The sequence below is a fragment of the Xiphophorus couchianus genome, chromosome 5 (genome assembly GCF_001444195.1).
Source record: "Xiphophorus couchianus chromosome 5, X_couchianus-1.0, whole genome shotgun sequence".
NCBI lineage: Eukaryota > Metazoa > Chordata > Actinopteri > Cyprinodontiformes > Poeciliidae > Xiphophorus > Xiphophorus couchianus.
The window spans coordinates 8,834,131-8,861,441 of NC_040232.1; the positions used below are offsets into that span (position 1 = coordinate 8,834,131).

Here is a 27,311-nt window from a genome sequence, read left to right on the forward strand (position 1 = left end):
CATTTTTTCCTGTGTCAAAATAAACTGTCACCAATTTATCCCAGATTGAGTTGTGAACTGAGATTGAATAAAGTGGGACAGCATAGGAAGGCAACGGCCAGGCTAATGAAGTGTTGAATAAACTCCCTATTTGAAATGAAATCTGACTGACGGCAGAAAACAGAACACAATGCAGTCCACCATCCCATTTTATTCACAGCAGGACTGAAGAAATCAACATCTTTTGGACTCTCATACATGCTTCCAGACTCTCTCTCTCTTTCCTTTGCACAGACACAGTGGTATGGTAGGCACACAGTATCGAAGAGCTCAGATGTGTCGTCTTACAGCAGATCAAAAGGAGGCACTTCTGATGCAAACAGTGATGAGCGTTCATGCTTTGAGTGTCGTACAGGAGACAGATGTGCTCAAGAAGTTTCCAGTTCACCGACTTCAAACTATCACTGATTCACATCTGATGTTAAATTAGGATTTTATCCGTTTTCCTTCGTAGGAGAACGTAGCACCCCGATTTCCCCCTAAATTATGATTGAACAGAGGCAGCTGAAGTGGGGAAATGCTCCTGAACAGAACTAAACGCACCTGTAGGGATTTTAACTCAATCCAACCGTTTCATAATCTGCCAGTGAAAAGCTACAAGCTGGTCTCTGCTCTCCTCTTCATCATCATCATCGTGCTCTGATAATTACAAAACAGCGAGTGTGTATGGGATTCTCTGATGATCGACAGTGGGTAAAAAAAGAAAAGAAAAGCCTGAGTAGCAACCAGCTAAAGAAGATGTGATGCATGATTGGTTAAACAGCAGAATCCCCACGTTAGTAACAATTTGACTTTGGTAACGACAGGATGAAGCTGAGGTTTGAGATGCCTTCACAGTCGGAGATGCTTTAGATTCTTCAGGACCACGATTTCCCCACAACAAGTCCCAAAAAGCTGTTTTGTTAATAGTATAAAAGTAAGAAAAACCCTTTAAACATTGCAGCCAGCTGAAGGAAAAAAAGTTTGTCCCAGTTACGAATGTTTGCAAGAAGTCAGAAAAATAAATTACCCCACCATTTGTTTTCCTTCTTCCCACTAAGCAACTCCAATAATTTACTAGCGTTTGTGTTGAATTGCACACAGTGGGATGAGGTGGCGATAGCTTAAAGGAGACTGTGTGCGTTTTCTTTAGTCTCTGTAGCAGTCAACGTTCCAGCTCGCTGCCCCTCTTCTCCTATATTAGTGTTTTTTGGTCCCTGCGGGGCCTCCTCCACCCCTCGTCTCAGATGGCCACTTTTGGCCAGGATCACCCGTCGTTTCTGGGCGTTAGGGTATCGTCTGATCTGGACGTCCAGACTCCATCACCTCTTCTGCTCCCAGATCTCGGCCATGTTCAGGTCGAGTCGCTCCAGGCTCTTCAGAGCCAGGATGTTCTCCGTGTAGAAGGCCACATCCACCACCACCAGCCTGCAGACACAGTTTATACCAAATAACTCCTATCAGGAAAGTGTTTCATTATTTTAATAATTACAAATGACAGAAAATATTTTCAAAAAGTAGCTTTTATTATCCTGTGACTTGTACGATGGCGTATACAAGATCATCATTTTTGTTTAATTGTGAGAATAAAGTGGTATAAGCAGAATAAATATGCAGCTCTGCTAGAAAAAAACATCTTGAAATTACAGACAAAAAGTTGATTTAATGTGAAAAAAAATGTCAATAAAGTCATCAGGATCTGATGCAACCAGATCAGTTTCTGTTGTTTCTTCTCCAAAATAGACTCTGTTGTTTACACAATTATTTGAAAATCCTGCTACTGATAATTTGATTCTGATGTGTTTAAAAATTAAGTATTCTATTAAGTATTACGTGTAAAACTTAAGCCAAAGTACAACCATTTTTTAAGTTGGAATTTTTATGAAACTACTACTTTATAACAGTTCTGATAACAGAACAGTATTTTATGTTGTAATTTTGTCCTTATGGTGCAGCAGTGTTAGGCAAAGCAAATATGGCTCTAAATATCCGGCGCCTTTTTACCAAAAAAAAACCAAGAAAACTAGAGCACATTAATTCGATTAAATGTGTTAATGGAAGGTTTTTTTGAAGAAAGCTCTCATTTTTGTTGCTGGGAATCAACTCAAAGATTTTGTAGAACGAAATCAAATAAACTAAAAAAAAAAAGTTACAGCAAAAGTTAAGAAATTGCCTTTTATCAAGACGAAAAAGTGCCTCTTTGTTTCATTAAAATATTCTATATTTAATTTATCATTGTGCAGATTAAAACAAAAAATTATTTTGCATTTTAAGTTGGAAAAACAATTTGGCCCAACAGAGTACTTTCAACTTTGGGATTCTGGTTTTTGTTGCAAAAAGTTTTATTCTATTAACATTGACGTAAATCTCTGAAGACGACGTTGTTGAGCTATACGAACTATTCAATGCTGCTTATGTTTCAAATTTGAGTTTAAAAGAATGTATAAAATCACAACTAAGACTAAGATTATTATTAGTAAGAGGTAGTAAGTGACTTGCGTGTGTGTGCAGGGGTGTGTGTGTGTGGGTGTGTGTGTGTTACCCATGCTGAGGTCCTCCATCATTACTGACCCCGAGTCGAGCCAACTGCCTCTTAAGGTGCATTTTAAAACAAGCATTGATCCTTAGAAACAGCATCTGTGCAGAAAAACACATTTCCATTCCAGCTCAACTTTTCTTTTTTTTTTTTTTAAATAAAACTTTTTAGATTACTGGAAGGTGACCTTTAACCCAGAACCTCACCTGAGTCTGTTCTTCAGGCAGCAGATCAAAGATGGCTTCATGCATCTTGGCCATCTGTTTACAGATGTTTCTGAAGCAGGCCGACGGCATCGGGGCTTTCACTTCATACTGAGGGAAAAACAAACACATCAGAGCACGTAACTCACTCAGCTGCTGCAGATCAACCTGGACTTCACACCCAGCAGAACCAGCAACAAGGCCACATACTATATCTGATAAAATACTCCACATATGATCTCTTGATTGACTTGGGATTTTGTTTTAAGGTGCTGCAGTGCAAATGTCGCTAAGGAGGTAACAAAAACAAAACACTACTGCCTATAATCATTTAATTTTGAAATTTTGACAGTTTCCAGATTTAAAAAACAACATAACTTCATGGACAAAATGTTTCCAACAGAAGAAAAGAGGAACTCAGAGAACCTTTACTAATACATTCAGTTTCCTGTGCATCCCCACTAAGCTGCCTGGAGGAACAGCTGACATCTCTGTAAAAAAATAAAGTTTTCTTTCTAGAACGTTCCTACCCCACACACCACAGAGTCTGCTTCAGTTCAGCACCGAGGAGTGTTGTCTCCCCTCTGACATGGCAGCATTTGAGCATGGTGCATTTACTGAGCAGAAAACATGGGATTTTTAGAATAATGCCGTCTGAATCACCAAGACAGAGCTCACAGCAGGTCTTGATGCTCAATTCAGATTCTTTTTTCTTTTTTTTTTTTACAGAAATTGGATTTTCTTTTTCTACAGTCATTCCAACTACTGAATGACGCAATCAGACTTCTGTGTAAATGGTTTGCAACTCCAAAGCGACTCATATGTGCAAACGAGGAATGCTGACGCCACACAACAGCGGACTGTTTACAGAAGTAATAATGAACGGAGACATTTCTGGATCGAATTCAAAGTCTATTCAGCAATGGGAACCGACACTAGTGTCAAACAATCATACCAAGAGGAAGGAAGCTAATAAAAATAAAGCACAGAAGTCTGTTTGGATGTTTAGCTGGAGCTAACAATGGTGTGATTGTGATTGTGATGTGCTTCAGTGACTCAGACTAATAAATTTCATTTATTATTTACACACTTTTCAACAATGACGTCAAAGTTGGATGACATTTGGAATCATCGCTGAGACTGCAGACACTTTGAAAACAATCAGATTCGTATCTGATTTAGTACTACATATGGAAGAGGCAAAAACCAGATTTTTGGGGGGTGAAAAGTTCAGAATTGGGTTGTTCAGACTGCGGTGAAAAAGTCACATTTGCCTGCTGTGTGAATTTAACCTAAATGATTTTTTCCAATATATCTCAACTTGAAATTATCAGTCAGCAAAACTGGAACAAAATGTTCCCAAGGCTGGTACAAACCAACGTGATTAGTATAAAAGTACCACTGGCAGCCCGGTCACTTTCAGAACCAGAGAAAAAACCAAGATGGCCAAAGGATGAAACAGCGAAGGAGTGAGATGACCAGCTAATCATTTGGTCATGTGAGAGTTATACAAAAAGAGTTTCTGATGTTACCTTTGATAAAAACTTCTCAAACAGACTGTCCATGATGGCCACCAGCTTAGCAGAGATTTCTGCAATGTGATCGTTGTAGTCCTGCAAAACAAAAAACAACCTCCAGAGATCACACCAGAGATCTGGATATAAATTCAAAATTATTTTTTAAGTTACCTTCATGATGTGGTCAAAGTGTCTGAGAACACTGAACTGTTTGGGCTGTAGCTTGGTCTCAAAATGTGCTCTGATGATGGGAATGTAGTGAACCACCAGCTGCAGGCAGCGGGATGCTAATGCTACACACACACACAGCAATGCCATTCAGAATCAAACAAAACCAAGTAAAAATGACGGGTTCAGTGTTGGTGCGTACCCAGGTTTTTTGTAGTGATGGTCTTGAGGCCAACAACCTGCAGCGCTCCTGCTCCTAGAACCAGCTGGCAGCTGCGGGAGTTAAAGTGCTGCAACAGGAAGAAAACAGGAAGTAAACCTCAAGATTTCTGATTAATCTTGACTTTCAAAGTGTCAATTTCACAAAAACAGAAGCTAAAAAACATATTCCACACATTTGCATCTACAGTCCTGATACTTCTTTGCTTTTGAGACATCTCTGACATTATCCATTAGCTTCCCACTGAACAGTCGTCATGGCGACTCTGTTCTGATGAACTGGGTTGGGACGTTCCTGCTCACCTTGAACAGGTCTGACAGACGCGTCAGCATGTCTGTGGTGATGGATGGGATGTCGTTCACACACTGACAGTATTCCAGAAAGATCCGGATCAGCAGCAAAACGGTTCTGAACAAACAGAAAGGAGATTTTCAAAACAAACCTGCTCTGGTTGCTGCATTCAGTTCATGTGTTATGGCTGTCGATGGATAAAAAAGTGTAATCGGATTAATCCCACTATAGCCACTACGTCATTAAGCAAACTTCAAAAATATTCAAGAAAATATTTTAATGTCTCAAACCAAAGATTTCAGTTTTCTAGGTTTTCATTTTCATTAAAAGATGTAATTTTATTTCCAACGTATTTTGAAATGTTAACTATGAACTGGTTGTGCTTCAGTGGACGGATAAAACGATTAATTTCGTTATATAACACTAACGCGTTAAACTTTTTAGACTGTGTGTTAACGTCAATAGCCCTAGATTAAATTCATTTATACCCAAGAATTGAGTTCAAGTTGGTCTCCAACATTGCTAAACCACATTAAAGGTTTCCATTGTGAGGAACCTTACCCGACAACAGCGTATTTCTGGCCGTCAACGAGCAGAAAGTCTGCAGGTTTTCTGTCCTCTGCACCTGTTGGATAAATCGTTTTTAACATTTATATACTATTAGTGTCTCACTGAACTGGGAATATTACAGAAAGCATGTCATTATGACTGATGAATGCAACAACTGTGACAAGACGGTAAAGAATAAACTGGTGTTTGGGCCAACCTGACACTTTGCGCTCCGGTAGAGATATTTTGCCGTCAGCGATGGAGTTGACCAGATCCTGAAACTCTACTGGAACGTCTGCTTGCTTCCAGCGCTCGTTATCCAGGAGGAGGCTGCGCAGAAACAATAAAAACAAACCTTCAAAAAACCTGCCTAGTGCTGGAAGCATTCAGTCAAATTCAACACTGTGAAAGAACAGCGTTACATGTAAAATACAGTTCTTAGTCCTTTTTTCAAATTCAAAACATTTTATTGGTCACAAAGGGGAATTAAATGTAACTCGCTTAATTAAAGAGTATTGTGGACAGTTATGGCTGTGAGCAAGAAAGATCTCCTGTAGCAGTCTGCAATACAATGAATTTGAAGAAGCCTCTGACTGAAGACACTTTTTTTTGCCAATTTTTTAAAATAGCCGAACTTTAATATGAATGTGTCAGGTGTTTCCAATTTGTTCGATATTAAAAAGGAAAGAAGGGCGTGCCGTGGTGGCATAGCGGTTAGTGCGACCCGTATTTGGAGGCCTTGAGTCCTCGACGTGGCCGTCGCGGGTTCGAATCCCGGACCCGACGACATTTGCCGCATGTCTTCCCCTCTCTCCTTCCCCATTCCTGTCAGTCTACTGTCATATAAGGGACACTAGAGCCCACAAAAGACCCCCTGGAGGGGTAACAAAAAAAAAAAAAAAAAGGAAAGAATAAAACTAAAAATGGTTGGATATATTGGATAAATGGATGGAAAAGCAGATAAATGGACAAATGAATTGAACTTTTAGATAAATATGAGAAAATTAATAAATAGAAACACACATATTTTTCACACTTTTCCCTTTTTTCATATTTGTCCAAACTTGGAAAGTAGTTTTTCGGACAGTAACAGTGAGGAAAAACTGGATTTGTTTTTATTATTATTCATGCAGCGCACAAAGTATAGATAACAACCAGTGCTGTCAATAAAAACAAACTGATCAGACTGGTTAAACCAAAGAAAATATTTCCTTTGGATAAACTCACTTGAAAATTTTTACATCTTAAAAATACCATATTAAAAAAAAAGTGAAGCTGAAAGGGGGAACAAAAAGGTAAAAACAGATTTTTTCACCGATTTAGTAATGGATTTGTTGATTTTAGAATTACACATATTGTAATTATAGGTACCTTTCTTGACATTTAAGGACGCCATACAAAGTGCATAAAATCAATTAAAAGATACAGCAGTAAAATAATAAAATCAATTTAATAAAGCAGAAGGGGGAAAAAGCAGATTTACCTGAGTTTTGTCTTCCGTTCTTCGTGGAATCGGTTGACAAAGCGGTTGGCCTGGCTCTGCAGCGCCCCCCTCAGGGAGACGCTGCGCCTGCCGCACAGATCCTCCGTATCCCTCACGAAGGTCTCCACCGCCTGAGACAGCGACACGAACTCCGCCGAGCTCAGCCGCTCCAGGGACCCGTCCTGTCGGGAGGAAAGTTTCATGAAACCGAACAGAAACCCTAAAACCCGGATCTTTTTCCTCTGGAAACACCGATCTCACGCTACCTTGGCTCTGGCCGTCAGGACTTTGACGCAGCGGTCGTGGCTAACGTCAGAAGCTACGTACAGCAGCTCTTGCAAGTTGTTGATGACGCGGTTCAGCTCCATGTCAGTGGGCATCGGGTTCTCACCGGAGCTGAACACAAGCAGATTCACAGTTTATAGCTTTGCTGAGGAGCCTTATACGGCCATTTCCATCTGAACTTATAACGAATTTCAATTAAAGATCGTAGAAAATACGTACAACCATAAGGGGCGGTTGGGAGATTCTGGTGTATTACAATCAAGTACAGCAGATATTGTGAATTTTCTGGGGTCTGTTTGTAGCTTTGTGCTTCTGTCACTCCATGATGACTTTCTACACTCAAACCCGGCAGCACCAAGGTTAAAAGTTTCTCTTCTTTTTAAAACAAAATGCAAGTAGCTTCATAAAGTTTGGCAACAGAAGTGAGAAAGTGTCAAAAATGAATATTGTCTAGCCCAGTGGTTCTCAAATGGGGGTACGTGTACCCCTGGGGGTACGTGGAGGTACTGCAGGGGGTACGTGAAGCTTTTCAAAATATCTTTTAAAAATCAGTAGGCTCCTCATAATAAGTCTTGGGAAAAATTATTTTGTAAAAAGTTCGAAAAAATATAAATGTGTGTTCATGCACTGAATTTTATATTCAGTATTTAGTTTCAATATCCTTTAAAATAAAACGGTTTGACTGGTTTTATACCTTCCTGGTGGTCACCGTCTTCTGTTTTTCTTTTTTGTTTAACCATGCAATGTTTGCAATATGGATGTATTTGTCAGGTTCACTGATATAAGTTGTTTGGCTTTAATAAATCAGACAGTGATTTTACAGCACTGTACCTCTTTTTAATTCCAAAAATGTTTTGCCCGTGTCAGGGGGTACTTGACTAAAAATATATTTTTAAGAGGGTACATCACTGAAAAAAGTTTGAGAACCACTGGTCTAGCCAACTGGTAATAAATTTGCGTGGTCATAGGTGGGCAGAGCAGCAAAAAAAAAAAACATAATCAAGTAAGTAGAACAACTTCAACATATTTTTACTCAAAAAGTAGCCGTCCAAGAAATTACTCAATAGTAAAAACGTATTTCTACTTATACCAGAGTAACTAATGATCAAAACAAATGATGGACCAAAATATAAAAGCAAGTGAAAATTTTGGTAATTTAAAGATCAAAATGAAAATTCATATAAAAAGAAAAACAATTCAGGAAGAAACCATTTTCCAATCAGTTTTTCAAAATAAAATCTATGAAACTAACAAAAACTGCAGGTGTGTGTTAGTGTCTGGTGAATTTTTGATTAAAACAAATGTATTCTTTATTCAGTGAAGATACTCAGTATGCAGGAGTTTTACTCAAGTAAATAAATGGTAAGTGCCCTGTGCTTGTTGCCAAACTTACTTAAGTAAATGCAACTACTTAACTACCTAACTCAAAAAAAGCCAGCTAGCTAGCAATGATGAATTAGCAGCTAGTTAGCGGTAGCCGCAGCCACCTTGAGTCAGAACGCAGTGAAGATGTCTGCATACGACTGACTGAAAACTAAATATGCTCACCTTCCTAAAATAATGCCCCAAGTCATTTGAGGTAAAAAAAAATTTTTTTTAAAGTGTCCAAAAATACAAATAATAATAATAATAAATCACCCCCATTATATTGGGAAAAAATAAATAAAATTAGGGAAAAAATAAGGAAAGAAAAAACAGTTCTGGTTCTGCCACAGCAGAATTTGAGAATTGTAATTAAATTTAGGGCTAACTTAAATTTTTTAGGAATTTAAAATGTTAAGACTTTTTATAAGAAACTTAATTACAAAAAATAAAATGCGGACACTGGGAAACTTACATGAAGCTGTGTTCTCTGCCTGCAGAAATCTCAGAGATCCCAGAGGAAGAGTCGCCTTCTGCAGCAGTTTCAGTCCGGTTCTGCTGGAACCTTGAGCCCGCTGCGGAGTGCTGATCCTGACCCGTTGCCCCCGACTCCTGCTGCCGCTGCTGCTGGGCTTCATTCAACGCATCACTGATGAACAGACCCTCATGGGTGAGATAAGCCAGCTCAGCTTCCCCCTGCGGGGCCAGTTTCTCCTGGGAGATATCCTGCCCCGCCGGCGCTGAACTGGTTTCTGCCAGGAGTCGATTCTTATGGTTTGAAGACAGAACCTGAAGAACTACATTCCTGATCACATTTAAGGTATCCTAGGAAAGAGAAAGAGGAAGAAAATAAGACTTTGCATGTCAGTGTATTGACCCAAACATCTCGTTAATTATCTGAGACGGGTAATAAACCTCACCTTGATTCTCTGCAGGAAGAGAAGGAAAGTCTCAAAGATGTTTTCCAGAAGCTCAAACCACTGAGGGAATGTCATCAGACGCATCTGGTCAGCTAGCCTTAAACAAACAGGAAGTTTGGAAATTCTTACAATATTCATGTGATCCTTTTCATATTTCATCATTAAATTCACAAACAATTGGTTTTTGATGCCACAGAAAAACAAAAAGTAGCTCAATTTGGAAGTGGAAAGGATAAATACATTTTGTTGTACATTTGGAGTCTATTACTGCAGAAAATTTGAAGTTAGTCTCTCTTGATGCAGCATTGATATCTATTATTTTTGGGGCCTGTGGCTACAAAAAGGACGAATCCAGACAAAGTGTTATAGTCCCACTTTACAAAACCACAACTGAAGGATCCAAATGTGAAAAGAAAGGGTTTAAAAGTATGATATGGGGGCGTGCTGTGGTGGCGCAGGGGGTTAGCACGCCCCACGTTTGGAGGCCTTAGTCCTCGACGCGAACGTCGCGGGTTCGACTCCCGGTCCCGACGACCTTTGCCGCATGTCTTCCCCCCTCTCCTCACCCTCCTTCCTGTCTGCCTACTGTCAAAAAAAATACGTGCCACTAGCGCCGCAAAAAACTCTTCGGAGAAAAAAATAAAAAAAATAAAAAAAATAAAAATAAAAGTATGATATGTAAACTTTAAATTTGTGAATCTTGATTCTGACCAGCTTCACTGCCAAAGTGCTATACATTGTCAGTTTTCTGCCACTCAAAGCATTTTGCATGCAGGTCAAAGACAGAGTTGTTATTTTTTTTAATCTGTAACCTAGGAGTTTTACTGGTTATTATGTTACTGTCTAGCTGTAGTTATTTTAAAAAACATCCACCAATAGCTTAGACAGCAGCTCTATAAAAGTCAATCTTCATTGTTCAAATGTCATTTAAGGAGTGAGAATTTATGTAATTTATCATGATAAATTTCTTAAGAATTTTGATTTAAAACTGTTATAAATTCCAATTATTGAAGTTTAAAAACATCCAAAAACTGATTAATTTGACTATTTTCTCCACTCTTTCAGGCATCTACAAATTTGAAAACCTGACTAAAAACAGGTACTATGTGCAGTTTAATGATATAAATCAAATGTTTATGTGACTGGTGTCTAAAAAAAACAAACAAACAAAAAAAACGCTTTATTAGTGGGAATATTTTACAAGAGTATTATTTGTTTGTGGGGCTATAATTGCTTTCATGCAGTCACAGCCATTAGTTACCTATAAAATAATAGTTCTTATTATCGTTATGACAGTAGCACAAAATATCGCGCAACCTTAGTCATTAATACATAATTCATATAAGGTAATTTTATTTGTATAGCATATTTTCAGCAACAAAGCAGTTCAGAGTGATCGCATAAATTAGAAGGAAATACAAACAACAAAACCAAAAGAAAGACAAAAAGGTGAAAATATAAAACCACATATTGGTTCCCAGCAGTCCATAATTTATAAACCAGCAGGGGTTTCTCTGGTTTTAGTTCTGATAAAACTAAATGTTGGTTCTATTAGTAAGTATAAAAACTACATTTTGGTTCCAGTTGTGTGGTCTTTATTTCCTGTTAGTCAGTTAAAGCATTCGTTTGGGTGGATAAGTTAAGGACTTAACAGAAAATGAAAAATAAAAATAATCAAGATCAGGATGGATCTGTGTTTAAACACCTTAAACAAACCGAGTTTTCACAGATAGATCAGGGAACTTACTTAAAGATAACTTCGGTGTCGATTTCTTCTATGTGAACAACACGTTCTGCCACACACTGCAAAAACAAACAGATCCAATAAACAAAAGAGAAATCTCAACACGTCGCTCTATGATGCACAGACTGCAACAAACTGACACTCTGTACCTGAGAGACGATGGCCTTGGCAGCTGTGATCATCTCGTCACTGTAAATATCCAGGAAGTCCAGCTTCCTCTGCCGCAGCAGACCGAACACCAGCGACTCCAGACGCCCCTTTAAACACAGAAGCAGCAGCAGAAGCTGAGTCCACACAACCTGAGCTGAAGAAACATTTCCATTTCACATTGATTATACATCAGATTTGTTTTACATGCCAAGGAAAAAGATCAGTAGTAATTAACACAGGAAGCAATCATGTCAAACAGACTGAACACGTTTAAACATCAACAATCAGGAAATCTAGATCTCCATCTAAAAAGCAAACAAAAAATTATCTTCATGCATTTTTGAGCCCTGATTCACAATCTGGTATCTGAGCCTGATTTCAGCAGTAGATGGGATTTTATGCATTGGCTGAATCGGATTGTCAGTGGTGTGTGTGTGTGTGTGAGTGTGTGTCCCACCTTTTGAGAGTCAGCATTTGGTTTATGGACCTGTGATGAGCACAGCATCCATTAAACACAGAATCAACTCCAAAAATATAAAATTCGGCCAATTCAAACAAAATCCAAAAGTTTACAGCATAAATTTTTGCTTTTGTAAATTAAAATAACTGAATAGAGGGGGAAAAAATCCCCCAAAAACAAAACAACAAACTGAACTAGTTTTTTATTGCAAAGCAGATTCTGAAGAATCAGTCCGGTTCAATCAACCTGAAATCTATTCTCTTTGCCGCAAAACAGACGAAAATAAAAATAGAAAGTGCTACAAAATTTGAGAAAAAAACGAGCACTAGTCTAGACAGAAACGTGTGGAAACCAAAAGGTTCTTGTATGCAGAAGCTGCTATGACTCTCTGAAAGTTTCTTTTTATTTAAATTTTATTTATTTATTTAAATAAAAAACAGGAAGAAGAGAGGCTTTTAAAACAAACCTTCTCGAACACCTGCGTTTCCTCCTTTAGGTTGCGGTTCAGGTCGCTGCGGGCGTACATGCTAAAATCCTCCACCATCATCTTATCGATCAGCTTCTCCAGCTCACACAGCTGGGAGCCCAGATGTCTGAAGAACACACACACAGAGAAAAATCATGACATGAGTAAGTGGAAGTGGGTTCAGTTTGCACTAGAGATGCAAATAATTAATTGATTTACAAATTAGTTCTAATGTCCACTTGGATCTTCTTTTAGTTTTGTAGTTTGGCTGCCAACCAGCAGAGGATGTCGCTGGTCATCATTAAGCAGAGCCAGTTCATACAGAAAAAAAAGATGGTGGCGATATCCCGGAAAGGAAAAGAAAAACAGCAAAAAACAGAGTCTGGTGTGGGACAAAAAATGCACTTCATTCGGTTTTATTTAAATATAAACACTTGACAAGTTCCTTAAGTTTCATCATAATAGCGCTTTATTCAGCCGAGCTGCACGCTGGCGCAACATCAACTTCTCAAATAAAAATGACTGATGTGCTGCGAAGGTGAGGATGTCAGAAAAGCTGAAGGGATAATGCAGAAAAATTTTAACATGATGGAAAATGAATACGCAAGGTTGAGTTTGAAAGCGGCCATGAGTTAACTTACTATATGGAGCGAAGATTAAACTTTCTTTCAAGAGCAACTACAGTCTATGTCTGTATGAATATCTCTCTGTTCATGGGGGATTAAGTGTTTCATATATTTTATTCTTTTCATTTTTTTATACAGTAACCTAAGAGGTTCCTGTTATGAATGCTTAAGTTTATTAATGTGAGAAAATCATAATTTTCTTTTAGTCAGACAGTATTTAATACAGAAAAATACAATAGTGTTAAAATGTAATGACTTTTTTTAGCATATGAAAATTTTGCCCATTTTATACAAGAGAAAACTCAGCTGCCATTTTGAGGAAATGGCCGCTTATCCATTGTTAGTCGATCAACAAGATTAACCATCAATCACTGATCCAGAATAAGAAAAAGCTTCTGTCACTTATAGCTGCTGCACTATGAAGGACACAGGAAGCTCCTTCCTACCTGAAGCTGTGGATTCCCTGCAGCTCCTGCTGCAGCACCTCCTTGGTGGTGGCGATCAGCTCCAGCGCTCCAACAAACTCTGAGGTGGAGAGCAGCAGCTGCACGGTGGGCTGCGTCTGATGCACTGCCGCCATCAGCTTTAGCTTGTTGTGCAGCTTCACGCAGTTGTTGCGAGTCAGCGCGATGCGGAGGGCCCGGAGTGGCCCCTGGCACATGACGCGGTCCATGGCGTCGGTACGGCCCCGCAGGATGGCCACCGCCTGCTGCGTCTCCTGCAGCCGATCCTGCAGCTCGTGCTGAGAGGACATGGCGTGGAAAAACGCCTCGGAGCGCAGAGAGATCTGCCGAGCGATGCTGACCTCCACTATGTCCAGGTAGTGGCTCAGCTGGAGGAAGGACGTTAAATCAACATCAATACTGGAGAAAATTCAACCTAAAGGGATTTCTATTGCTGATTAGTTCCAGAAAAAAGGGTACAAACGGAAATTTTGCCAAACTGAAAATATGTTTTAATTCTCCTGAAAGGGAAAAAAACACAATAAAAATGTGTACTCTTCCTTTAAGCTGAACATTGTGGTGCCATAAAATGAGACTTTTTGTAAAGGTCTAAGAATAAAAAGTTAAGGAAGATTCATATTTGTTATCCACGATAGAGTAATAGGGCCAAGATAAGGAAAGAAAACAAAACAAAAAAACTAAAAACAAGAAATTACAAGAATAAAGTCACAGGGCAACAAGAATAAAGTCGTAATAATACAAGAATAAACTCTTAAAATCACAAATTTAGCAGAGTAAAGTTGTAATATTACCAGAATAAAGTTGTAGTAATGAGAAAACGGGGCAAAATTCCAAGAATAAAAAGTCAAAATACTACAAGAATGTGGTGAGAAAAAGTCATAATGTGTTGAGTAAAGTTATAATGACACAAGAAAAAATACAATATTATCAGACAAAAATAGTCATAGTACGATAAAAAATTTTTTATAAAGTTGAAATAATTGTTGAATTAAGTCAAAATAGTAGAATGAAGTAGTAATTTTACGGCAACTTCTACACACACAAAAAAAAGTATTAAAATAAGGGATGTTGAGAGTCTTATGCTAAGGCATCAGTTTTACAAATAAGAAAATAATCCATCTTTTAACACATCAGCATCAAACCAGTAGCAGGAATTTGTGTAAACAATGGTTTATGTCAAAGAAAGAGTCAAACTAGAAGAGTTGATCATGTCAGATCCTGATATTGAAGATTTTCTCTCATTAATGCAACTATTTTCTAGTGTTTATGCAACTTTCTTCATCATATTAACTTTCTGCTAATAAGATGTCATTGTCGGATTATCGTGACTTTATTCTCGGAATTAAAAAAGAAGAAAAAAAAAATCTTAGTCTGGCCCCATACTGCATCAGGAAATGTTGAACGCGTTTCGTCTTCTGAATGGCCTGCATGTTTCACCTTTTCCTGCAGCAGCTTGGAGGAAGCGACGTCTCTGCTTTTCCCTCCTGCGCTGTGGAAGTGTGACCAAGGCAGGACCATGTTGAAGGTAGCTGGATCCTCCAAAGCAAACTCTGGCCTCATAAAAATCTGAAAAACAGGTCAGGTTATTGCACAAAGCCTATTGTATTCAGCTTTTTCCACTGATTTACTTGAATTAAACCATTATTTATATGATAACATTTTCCAAAATATAATTCTGTAGGCAGTGAAGGTAAAAATATCCAGTTTTAGGCAACAACAAAACATCAATAATATATAAACAACTAAAAAAAACATATTCAGACCAGCAACTAAGCAAAACGTATATACCGTACATTTTTTATTTAAGATTTAAAATAATTCTCCTAAAACCATGCCACTCCTTAAATGGCATCTGGTTAAATGTTACATTTTAGACATTACGTTTTATAATCAGTCATAAACTTGCATAAAGTGCAAGCAGCAGAAAATAAAGATGAGGTTTTACCTTTGGAACTTGTTCGAGCTCGGCTCTGGATTTGTCTGCAGGAAAACAAACAAACAAAAAAAAACAAGAAAAAAGTCTGTTATTCAGTTATTTAATAACCAAGAATAAATCAGGGATTTATTGTCCAAACAATTTTTAAAATAAACAACATTCCATCCGACATTAATCTGAAGCGGCTCCTACTTTTCCACCACGTGTAGAAACAGTTCACTTAGTGTACAGATTACTCAAAGTGAAGGAACTTCTAATAAATTTTAAAAGGAAAAAACAAAACTGACATTTTTTCTGTAAATTTGTCACCATATTTGTTAAGCCTTTCTTAAAACCTCATCCAACCCGTTTTAGGTTTGGACCTTTGATGAAGCCATCGCAGAGCCTTCAATTAAGAAATTTAATTAACTTTTCTTTAAAAAAAATAAATAAAAGATTCAAAAATACTAAACTGTTGCACATTCCTATTAAGAACAGTTTAATCTAAAGTAGTTAAAAGAAATCTTATTTATTCCAACATTTACGGTGTTTAAACAGAAGCAGGGAGAGTCGGTGCGTTGGTGCCAAACTAATAAAATCACTTTTTGTACTTGGAAAAAGAAAACTAAATTGTTAAGCTCAGTGATCGTTGTAACCACTCATCCTTAAGATGCTTATGAAGGCAGATAAGGGGAAAAACTGCAACAGGATAACATTTCCAGCAAATCAGATTACAGAGAGTGATCTCAATCCCTCTTATCAATCATAGCAAGCAAAGATCATTAAATGGACAACAGCGTCTCTGTTGACCAGGGATGTCAAACTCATTTTCCTTTTGGGTCAAATCAAAATCCTAAATGTTCTTAAAGGGCCAGTTCTGCCAGAATGTATTGATAAAACTTGTTAAAATATAAATAAATTGTTAAAATTAAATGATATTGAACATCTTTTCAGTTCCTTCATGATTTTGCGTTTATTTTTGTTATTTGTTTGCAATAAAAAGTGTTTCTGGTAATTTAGCAATACTTGCACTTTTCTATGATCGTAAATGAGACTTTTTATGTATAATTATGGATTATAACTCGACATCTAGTAAGGCTGAGGAAGGTGTTTAGTAGAAGTAATAAACACTGCCTCCTGCAGGTGGGAGTAAACCATCATTTAGATCCAACGTTTTTCACCTTTTTTTGCAAAAAATCTGGAATAAATACACAATTATGTACAAGAAACTGAAGTGACTAATTGATGCAATTTGGCAGTAAAAGAATAAAATTAATTGATAAAACAATATTTAAGCACACCGTTATCTTGACGGTTCTATTTATGCGTCACTTTAGAGTCTAGAGGGCCTCATAAAAAGCTACGGTGGGCCAGATTTGGTCCCTGTGGCTTGAGTTTGACACATGTACTGTAGACAAAGCAGTCCTTCAAAAATCAAAACAAACAAAAAACTCAGAATGGAAATTATATAGCAGTTGATTTATTGTGACAGACCTAGCTTCAAGATTTTGCTAAAACCTGAAGAATAAGTTTCTAAATTAACTGCAGGCCGGTTTCCTGCAGTTAATTTAAACTCACATTACATTCTGCTTGTATAAAATATCCTCAGTTATTTTGTCGTCTTTAGTCTCTATATTGTTCACGCTGTGTTGTGCAACACTGCGTTGAAGGCAGCATAATTTTTCATTGATTGGTTTATAGAGGAAGCAAAGGGAGGGAGAGTTTCTGCAACAGCGAGTGAATAATTCATACCGTGGTTGGTGGTGATACTGGAACCCGCATCCACATCATCTTTATTGGGACAGATCGTCTTGCAGCGTTCATGGATTCGTTCTCTCTAAAAATAACAGCATACATAGAAAATAGATTAGACGTTTCAGATCCAGTCTAAACAAAAACGAGCAAAAGCCGTCAGTCAGATTAAGAGTAATAAAACTTCATGCAGCAGGAGGAAGGAAACAGAAATGTCAGCAGCTGTAAAGTTTATCATTCTGAAACCAAATTGGGGAAATAATAAACAAGCTGGTGGTTGGTCACAAGATTCCCTCTAAACTAGATGACTAATGGAAAGAAAATGTTGAAGTAAAAAAAGAATTTCTATTAAAAGCAAAAAAGGTCAAAATAATTTCCTTTTACAGCTACATGAAGCTGACTGCAAATAATTAAACCACTTGCATGAGGAGCAAAAATACAAATTTCTTTCACTCCTAAAAATGTCTGAAAGGTTTGTGTTATTGGTAAAGAGCAGTTTATTATTTTTATATAATTTAAAGAAATGAGGCTGAAGGTAAAATTTACTAATTTTAAATCGCTGTTTAAATTTAGGAATGCAAAAACAATTATTTTAGCAACTGTTCTGCAAATTAACCTGATTTAAAAAGAAAAAAAAATTACACTCTGCAGATTCTTCTTTAACCACATAAGCTTATATTATACTATATTAGAAATAAAAATATTTACTTTTCAAAATAAGAAAAGATTTTATTGCCTAAACTGCAATAACAGAGCAATCCTCTAATGCAGGAGTGTCAAACTCATTTTATACCAAATCAAAAATCTGAATGTTCTTAAAGGGCCGGTTGTGCCAGAATATATTGATAAAATCCATTTAACAGTTAAAATATTTGTAAATAGCTGTAGCTCCAGGATTTTGTGACTGTTTTTGTGGCTTTTTATAATCAAAAGCACATATTTTGTGATACTAATTTAAAAATATTTGTAAGGAATCTTTATATTTGTGTTAATGTATGATGTTAACTGTGACTTTTTAATACTTGTCTCATCAATCACGAACTTTAACTTGACATCAAGTAAGGCAGCAGTCACTTAACCTCAATGTTTTTCACCAATTTTGAGAACAATTTGCAGTAAAATTAGAAATAAAAAAGCAGAGATCTGTTAATTTTGTGTGAATTTTGAGAATTTGTGAAAAACAAACTGGATGGACTTGTTGATGTAATTTGGCGTCTTGAGGGCCACATAAAAAGCTACGGCGGGTCAGATTTGGCCCCCGGGCCTTGAGTTTGACACATATATGCGAGAAATTAGTGTATGCTTGTAGGAAAGAATGCATCTGCACCAAAAAATAAAATAAATACTTCTAGTAACATGTGAGAAGCTCAGCCTTTTTGCTTGCCTTATTGATTAAGTGTAGAGCTGATCTGTTGATTATTTTTTGGATTGACCAATTAATAATTTAACAAAAAAAAATTAGTGTAATAGGAGATTTTCTTTACCAAATCTGAACCAGGTAAAGCTAAAACTATGCCACTTGAGTTAAAGGTAGAAAATATTTTTTTTATTTTTTATCTTAAATGCAAAATGTATTTTTTGCATAGTTTTGACTGAATTACTATGAATATGTTGTTCTTTCAGGAATTAGACTTTTTTTAGAGTCTGTATTATTATTATTATCATTATTATTATTATTTTTCTTTATTATTTCTATTGCTTTGTTATTTTTTTTATTATTGTTATTTTCCTTATTATTACCATTATCATTGTTATTGACTTGTAGCCACAACAGACTACAAATATGAGAGAGCCTTAATTTCTTTAAATTTACCAGTAGCCATAAAAATGTATTTGCTGTTATCAGATGTAAAGGCAGCCAGGTGTCCAATCAGAGGAAAATGAAGCTCAGAAGAACAAAGCTGAGTGTTTACCTGAGTCATTTCCTGCGAGTACGGTCCAAAGTGTTCCCTGGAGATGTTGGGCAGGTGGAAAGACGGCATCACCTCCATCTCTGTGAAGTCCAGCCCCCATGTTTTGGTAAAAAAGTCAGACTCTCGTTTCGCCAGCCTCGGGTCGTTCAGCGCGGCGGGGAGGTTGACCTTTGAACTGTACACCGTCCACCGGTCATGCTCCGCCACCACGGATGGACCGTTGTGCAGACCCCTCCCCTCACCTGCAGAACAGACACACAAAAGTGAATCCAGCCCGGATTTCATGCTGGATTAAAACTCAAAGATTCTCACAACCATAAATGGAAAGAGCTTTTTTTTTTCCCATAGAAAAACTAAAGATTACTGCAAAATATCAATATAAAAACAAACGACAGGTTTATTTTTGACACATTTGCAGTCGAAACCAGAAGTTTAGATACATCTGTGTTCCTCCTGACAGAACCGGAGTAACTGGGTCAGGTTTGTAGGCCGCCTTGCCTTTTCAGATCAGCCTACCGGTTCTCTTTAGTATTCAGGTCAGGGCTTTGTGACGTCTGTGCCAAAACATCAACTCTATTGTTTTTAAGTAACATATATAAAAATTTTGCTTTACATTGGGATAATATTGGTTTCCACAATTATTCAAGAAAATTATTTTTTTAATTCATTAAAATTCAATAGAAAAATTTCTTGTTTTGTGACTTTTAAAATTGACCTATTAAGCTACTTTCAGTTACTCTTTCAAACAATTGTAAGGCAATTAAAACACTCCATGTACTATTCAAGTTCAATGTATGTATTTGATGTAATAACCCCTGGCAGCTGCTGTTACTATTTTATATGGTGTACAGTTCCTTGTACACTTTATCTACCTTTTTTTTAAATTATAAAATAAAAATTGTTATTAAGCCGCTGGGTCGCCCGTTTGGCTGTAAGCTTTGGGTCCATTTGGACAGAGATTTAATTTCCTGGCTGACGTTTTTAGATGGCATCCACATTCAATTCTTTCCTTAAGATTACATCTAGTTTATGAAGAGCACCAGTTTCTCCTGCAGGAAAAAACAGCCCCACAGCATGATGCTGCCACCTCCACACTTGACAGTTTGGATGGTGAAAGCATTCCTGTTTTTCCCCAGATGTAATGATTATGCCCAAACATTTCCACTTTAGGTTCACCAGATCATTTTAGGACATGACACCAAAAATGAAGCTCTGTGTTCACTGACACGGTTCTTTTGGTGTAAAGGCTTCCTCCTCACTGAGCGGCCTTTCAGTCCATGTCGGTACGAGTCTTTACTGATCCCAAAGGAATAATTAAATGTCATTGTAACTCATTAATTCAAATTCTTCAAAGCGTTATTGTAGATAGTGATGCTGTTGGCAGGAAAGATCTCTTGTAGCAGTCTGTATTACAGCGAATTTGAAGAAGCGTCTGACTGAAGGCAGTCTTATGAAGAAGGTGAAGAGGGTTGTCGATAATTTTCTTGATTTTATGACAAATCATCTGCAGAGGTTCCACACTTATTCCCAGAACAGAACCAGCCTTCTCAATCAGGTTGTTGATCCTCAATCTGCACATTTTGTACCACCTGATTTGTTTCGACTTTCCCATGGTGTCAAAAAAGAAAGCGGTGTGTTTCAGGTGTGCCTCCAATTAACTAATGCATTAATTAACCTGCCAGAAGTTTCCAAAGCAATGACATCATCATCATCTGGGCTTTCCCTCATTGCATGAAATACTGTAATCCTTCTGATTCTTTAGACATCAATACATAAATATCCTCATTATTGTGGCATTTAGCAAATAGAAATAATCTTAATTCTAACTGACCTGAAACAAGAGTCGTTTGGTCATTTTGTGTATGTAAATTTCTGGTTTCAACTTTATGTCTACAAGTGGAAAAACATGTTCAAAAAGAACAAAAGAACAGAAATTCAAAAAAAGAAAAACACCTGAAAACAAGAGTAACTAGGTCGACTTTAGCAAGTGAAACTCTGCACCGATTTTCTAATTTGGCCATAAAGAATTATTAAAAAAAGAAATTACATCAGCTTATTAGAGAAGAATATTAATAACTTGCCAAGAAAAAAATGTATAGAGAATCATCTAATTTTAAGCCATAAAACAAAACTTTAAGTGGTCACAGACTTTAAGTGAAGTCAGATGAAGACTTTTTAATTTTTCCCAGTTCTTCAGGTGCAAATAGATGCAAAAAAAGTAGTAAGAATAGTTCAGTACAATGAAGAGTTGTGTTTTTTCGGCTAACCGGTTGGCTCCTTGGGGCAAACGTCGGGCAGGGAGCGGATGCCCCGGCTGCGAGGCGAGGAGAGGCCGCGCTCCTTCAGGTGGACCCCGTCTCGGCCCCCACCGGCGCGGCGAGGCACTGGGGAGGAGCTGCTACTGAAGGCCATGGCATTGGCACTCGCCTCCCAGGAAGCTAGCTGGAAATCCCAACAAGAAAAAACACTTGGAGGTTTATGGCTCTAATAATTTAGCATTTTTTAAGAAATTCATGATGACAGGAGAAACTAAAGTGTGAATCCGAGGAAAATTCAACCCATTTAAGCATTGTTGTAGTATTTTTAGAAGGGCTGCAACTATTAATTTTAATCAATTAATCAGTCAATTATTAATTAATCATTTTTGAATTATATAATTTTATAATTGAATTATGTTATGATTTAATTATTTATGTAATTGTATATAAAATAATTAAATTCTATATTTAGTTATATATAATGATATATAAATCTAATAATTAGTACATTTTTTAAATAATGTATTAATTATTATAATTACAATTAGTAAATTTGCACCAGGTGAAACCAGCAGATTTTTTCTGTATTTTTCATATATACATTTTTACACATTAAAAGGTGCATTTAAAAAAAAATTTTAAATAAAAAAACATTGCCTAAATTGCAGCAACAGCATTCATTTAGTTTGATTTTGATAAATCAAATTAATAATTGGGTAGCAAAAGGTGCTTAAGAGTTTTTTGTTTTTTTACAGAATTTGAACCAAATGAAGCAAAATCTTTGCTACTTGAGGAGCTTTGGATAAAACGTATGTACAGACCAAAACAGTTGTTTGTTTTTTATCTTATATGCAAAATGAATAATGTTTTTGGTGAAACTAATAAATCAACTGAGTAGACTGGGATAAAAAAAACAAAACGTGATCATTTGTAACAAAAGATGCATTTGCAGCTTAAAAAATACTTTTATCATCAAGATGTGAAAAGCTCCGTTCTTTATGCTCAGCTTGACAACAAAACTGTGTAGGACTGGTTTTTAAATTATTATTATTTTTTTTCATTTATTGAATAACAGCTGGACAGCAAACTGTGCTTAATAGGAGATTTAAAACACAGAATTTGAACCTGGTGAGTTTTGGGCAGAACATATTTATAAATGTTTTGTTTTTCATTTTTGTCTTAAATGCTAAATGTACAAATGTTTTGTAAAGTTTTGGCTTTATTACTGCTCTGAATGTTGTTCTTTCATCAAATTGCATTTTCGAGTCTGTATACTGTAGCTAATGATTGCTAAATTAGTTGACAATTATTGAAGTAATCAATCATTAAGATGTTAAACTGTATAACAAATTCTTTTCTACCACATAATGCAGCAAAGCAAAAATGCATTTTCACTTCTACTCGACACTTTACTTGGTTCCACTTGTGTGTTTTTTTGTCACGTTGACAGAACATTTTAGTAAAAGGAAGTGACACCTGCTCATGTTTGCCTTCAGGCTACAGTTTGCACAAATCACAGCCGCTGCTGCACCAGTCAGCATTCAAGCAACATGAAGCCTCATGTGCCGCTTCTTCCACACCTGCAGCTTTTTATGAGTAGAAATATGAGCTGATGTAGTTTAATAGTAACTACTGGTGTTTGGGCTCATTTCAGGACCGGTTGTACCAGTGGGGTCCCACTTTAGCTCACTGCAGTTTTCTTTGTCCTGTGTGATTTTCTACAGAAAGTGGTGGGATGTTCAGACGGTTACAGTTCTAACTAGATGATGAGGCGTAAGACCCCCTGCTGCTAATCCCATCACTAGGATGAAAGGATTACATGAAACATATGGAACCTTATTATTGCCATCACAGCTACTAGAATGCAAATGTCAGAACAATCTGAAAGTATAATTCTTTAGACTCGCTTGGCTTGTTTTCATCACGTTATAATTACACGAGGCAGTTGAAATAACTGACAAAATTTAAAATTGAATTATTTTTAAAAAACAAATTGAGTAATTGATTAATCGCTAGCTGGAGCTTAGACCCAGAAAAGGCCATCTGCTCATAGAACAAAGTGATAGCCGTAATTAAGCCGAAACTGTACAAAAATATATACATGTTGCATCTAAAAAACCCCAGAAAAACTTAATTTTTTACCCTGATCTACTCAATTAACCTAATTTCAGCTTCAAATCACACAAACTTTTTAAAAAAGCCAAAAATGTACAATATAGATTTTGCATCTAAAAAACCCCCCAAAAAACAAAACAAATATTTTTACCCCAATCTACTTAAAAGTCCTAATTTTAGCTTCACTGGGCAGAAATTTAGTAAACAAAAAATTTTTTTAAACTAAGCCAAAATTGTACAAAAAAAGTTATACATTTTTCATCCTTCCGAATTGTCATGAAGAAAAAATGTTGGTCTGTAAATATGTTTTATCCAAAACTCCTCAAGTAGCATAGTTTTAGTTTCATCTGGTTTAAAGTATGTAAAAAATATATATTTTTTAATCTCTTAAGCACCTTTGGCTACCCAATTATCAGTTTGTCAAACAATAACAACATCAGCGCTACACCATACTGATGTTAAGACAAGCAGAAAGAAACAAGCTTTTCACTTTGTGATTTTAGGGATTTTTTGTTTTGTTACAAATGATCAAGCACACATTAAATTTAAAATTTTACAAAAGGAGGCTTAAGTGTTTAAAAGAAAAATCTGAAGAATTTTTTTATCCGATCAAAAAATAATCAGGTACTAAAATAATCGTTAGTTGCAGCTCTAGTCCCATAACAGGCACAGATTTATGAAACTTTAAGGAACCAAATAAAGTGTTGAACTTTACAATACCATACTGGTTACAGTTTGACATACATTTTTAATTGATTTTGGTCAGTAATCAGAGATTGAAATTGAGAATATTTATAAATTCTGTTTATTAAAACCTTCAGAAACAAGAGCTTCCATTACTTTCTATCCATAAACAGAAAACATGTCCTGCAAAGACAGATTATGGTGAGTAATAAATGGGGTTTTGATGTAAATCTACCGCAACAAGTAGATAGGAGACAGTTAAAACCTCAAATAAAACCAATAGTTCTTATTTCTCAAATCCATGCAAATTATGCTTAGGGATTCCACCTGCCTTTTTTCCCCAAGAGAGAATAATTAGACCATAAACTATTATATTTAAGAAAAATATTAATGTCTGATCATATAGTTCTGACATTTGTAAAAGTTCAAAATCTTAGTTTAAACATTGTTGAATATCCTAAATGTTTAAATAGATGATCAATGAACCTTTAGGGGACTCAGTTGATGGAGTTTTAATGTTAGTTTCAGTTAAACAAATGGGCAGAAAAAGGAAGCAAACACCTCATAGTGAGAAAGAACCGTTTAAAAAAGTGTTGTTTCTGAGCCCACACAGGCTCTGGTATTTAAATTAACTCAGGTCCAAACCGCTTCTTTAATTTTCTACAAAACATGTCCACGTATATTCAGTCTATACATCTAGGAAGGACCAAGCAGCTGGAAAAATATGCATTATTGTCATGAAGATTGCAGATGCATGTAAAATACATACAAGGAGCAAAGATAATGCACTAAACACTGCATCCAAGAAGTCCTTAGCAATAGCATAGATATTGGAAGAATGATTGCAAGTCATTATTTTGTGCAGCTCTAGTTCTTTTAAATATTCTATCTCGAATGTCCACACTTTTTCTGACTCTGTGGCAAATGTCTGAACACGATGCATGAAGAATCATCTAAAAATTTCTGGAGGCAAAGAAGAGATTCTGCTGCTACAATGAAGTTCATTTTCCCTTAAATGTTGACATTTCAGTTCCCAGAGAAATTGGCAAAATTATTCTCAGAGGTCAAATAAAATAGATGGAAAAAATATAAATACAAAAATATTCACCTCTGCGTCTTCTGGGTCAGATGGACATCAAAATACTAGGACTGGTCTAATCCAGAGTGTGATGTGACATTATGGTTTATCATGTGTATACTAGGACTGTAAACAAGTACAATATTAAGATAAGGAATGTTAAAAATAAAAATAAATAAAAAAACAAAGTAGTAGAGAAACATCCATTCTCTGTTGCAACACCAAAACTTAATGTCAGAGTCCTGTCATCTGCAGAAGTACTGAGACACCTCTGCAGTCGTCGGGTGATTCAGACATGAAGAAGAAGTGCAGAGGCCTGATGGAGCCCTTTGTGTCATGGTGTGGGAACAATCATCTTATTTTAAATATCAACAAAATGAGGAAGAGAACTAGATCAAACTATTTTCATCATGGGAGAAAACATGGTGGAGGTTTAGGAGAATAAACGGCTCAGTGTTCATCTGAACAACAGACTGAGCTGGAGACGCAACAGTGAAGGAAAAACAGAGTGTCTTCAGTCAGAGGCTATTTCAGAACCGCTGTAATACAGACTTCTATGGGAGATCCTTCCTGCCCACAGCCATCAGAATCTACAACAACTCTCAACAATGTGGGGTAATACGAGTTATAACATTTAAATTTCCCTTTGTGATAAAGAAAGTATTTTGTACTGAATTGAATTAATCTACTAATTCATGTAAGTGCTGCTCCTAATATCGCTAAATTACATTAAACATATCTGTGTGTTTTATTTAGCCCTATCAAATACGCTGTTCTCACTGTGCAGCACTTAAGTGTAACTTAGTGCAATAGAAATCAAATGGACATTAACATACTGGGACCTACAGCTAGCATAGACAGAGGGAGGCTGATCGGTAGGGGACAATACTGACATGTTTCCAGGTAAAAATTAACTTTTTATTGAGATTTTGTGTTGCTGGGCTGAACTGTCAGATCATGGTTGAGGATCCCTTCAGAAAAAGCAACAGTGACGGGAGCTAGCCAGCTAGCTTTAGCTAAGCTCTCTTCTTCGCCTGTGCTTGTTAAATTATTATTTCCAGAGCTGAAGTTAAAACAAAATACCAAAAAACACGACGTACGTAAGCACTTTTACTTTTGATATCACAAGGTGAAGAGGCGCAGAGTATCTGTTGCCTGTGCCTCTAGCTAATGCTAATGCTATCAGCTGTAGTTACACGTAGACTGGCTAATGCTAACAGGCTTAAAAAGAGCAACCAGCCAGACCACACAGACACACACAGACACCACGAAACAAAATGTTCAGTGACTGTGGAGCTCGGCCATGTTCGTACCTGTCTAGTAAAGCGCAGTAGCAGGTATCTCTCCTCTTCAGCATTACAGGAACACAGGAGGAACTGCGAGGAAAATGACAAACACTCACACAGAACAAGCTAGCACCGGTACAACGACCATCATGCACTGCTGAGGCAAAGCAAAACTGCTGTTTTCCTTCAGTTTCTCTCTGCAGGGCTGCTGCTGCCACCTGCTGGCCAAAACATTTTCCAGCATAATTTCTTGATTTACTCTTATGAACCCATTCCATTGCTTTAAATTAATCAGCAGGACCAAAACGGATATTATGTTGTACATTATATGTTGTACATTCAACTGTTATACTATTAATAATTCAGAAACTATATCAGAACAACTTCAACACCTCCATCTCTAACTGGTAGCTGGACCTTTTCTCAACAAGCTGCCACTGAAACATTCTGAACTATTACACTGAACACAGGAAAGGGCCTTCCTCAGGGATGTGTACTCAGCACCCTGCTCTTCACGCTGCCGACAAATGACTGCCAGATGACATGCATAACCAATCACCTGCTCAAGTTTGGGAATGGCACAAACTTTACAGCAGGGTTCTTCAGCTCCAATCCTTAAGAGTTAGCGTCATGCAATTTTTAGAGGCATATCTGCTCCAAAATACCCGAATCAAATAAATAGCAACACTACAAAAACACAAAATCTTACAAAGTATTTTTGGGCTAGTTTCTAGTGCAAATTTCTTTGTATACTTAAAATAAAACAACTTTAACTTACAGGTAACTTTTCAGCAAAATGTAGAGGCTTGTTTTAAGTAAATAATTACTTAATATTGGTGGAAAAAGTA

The 27,311-nt window shown here is 36.8% G+C and overlaps 1 protein-coding gene across 2 annotated transcripts; it reads right to left on the minus strand.

Annotated features, from left to right (window-relative positions):
* Nucleotides 1-170: 170 nt before the first annotated feature.
* Nucleotides 171-26,666, minus strand: vps54 (VPS54 subunit of GARP complex). 2 transcript variants are annotated; one of them, XM_028016889.1, is made up of 24 exons: nt 26,491-26,666; nt 21,310-21,484; nt 19,043-19,284; nt 17,130-17,214; nt 15,408-15,442; nt 14,900-15,028; nt 13,445-13,830; nt 12,373-12,499; nt 11,904-11,933; nt 11,446-11,553; nt 11,300-11,355; nt 9,553-9,649; nt 9,108-9,457; nt 7,252-7,381; nt 6,986-7,167; nt 5,720-5,832; nt 5,515-5,578; nt 4,965-5,070; nt 4,645-4,732; nt 4,446-4,567; nt 4,290-4,370; nt 2,761-2,868; nt 2,561-2,655; nt 171-1,446 (listed from the first exon to the last, which is right to left on the minus strand). In XM_028016889.1, exons 2-24 carry the CDS (start codon nt 21,452-21,454, stop codon nt 1,341-1,343), a joined length of 2,985 nt encoding a protein of 994 aa, XP_027872690.1. In that variant the 5' UTR covers nt 21,455-21,484; nt 26,491-26,666; the 3' UTR covers nt 171-1,340. The 2 variants fall into 2 exon arrangements, with proteins under 2 accessions (XP_027872690.1, XP_027872691.1); XM_028016890.1 differs by lacking the exon at nt 11,904-11,933.
* Nucleotides 26,667-27,311: the final 645 nt, after the last annotated feature.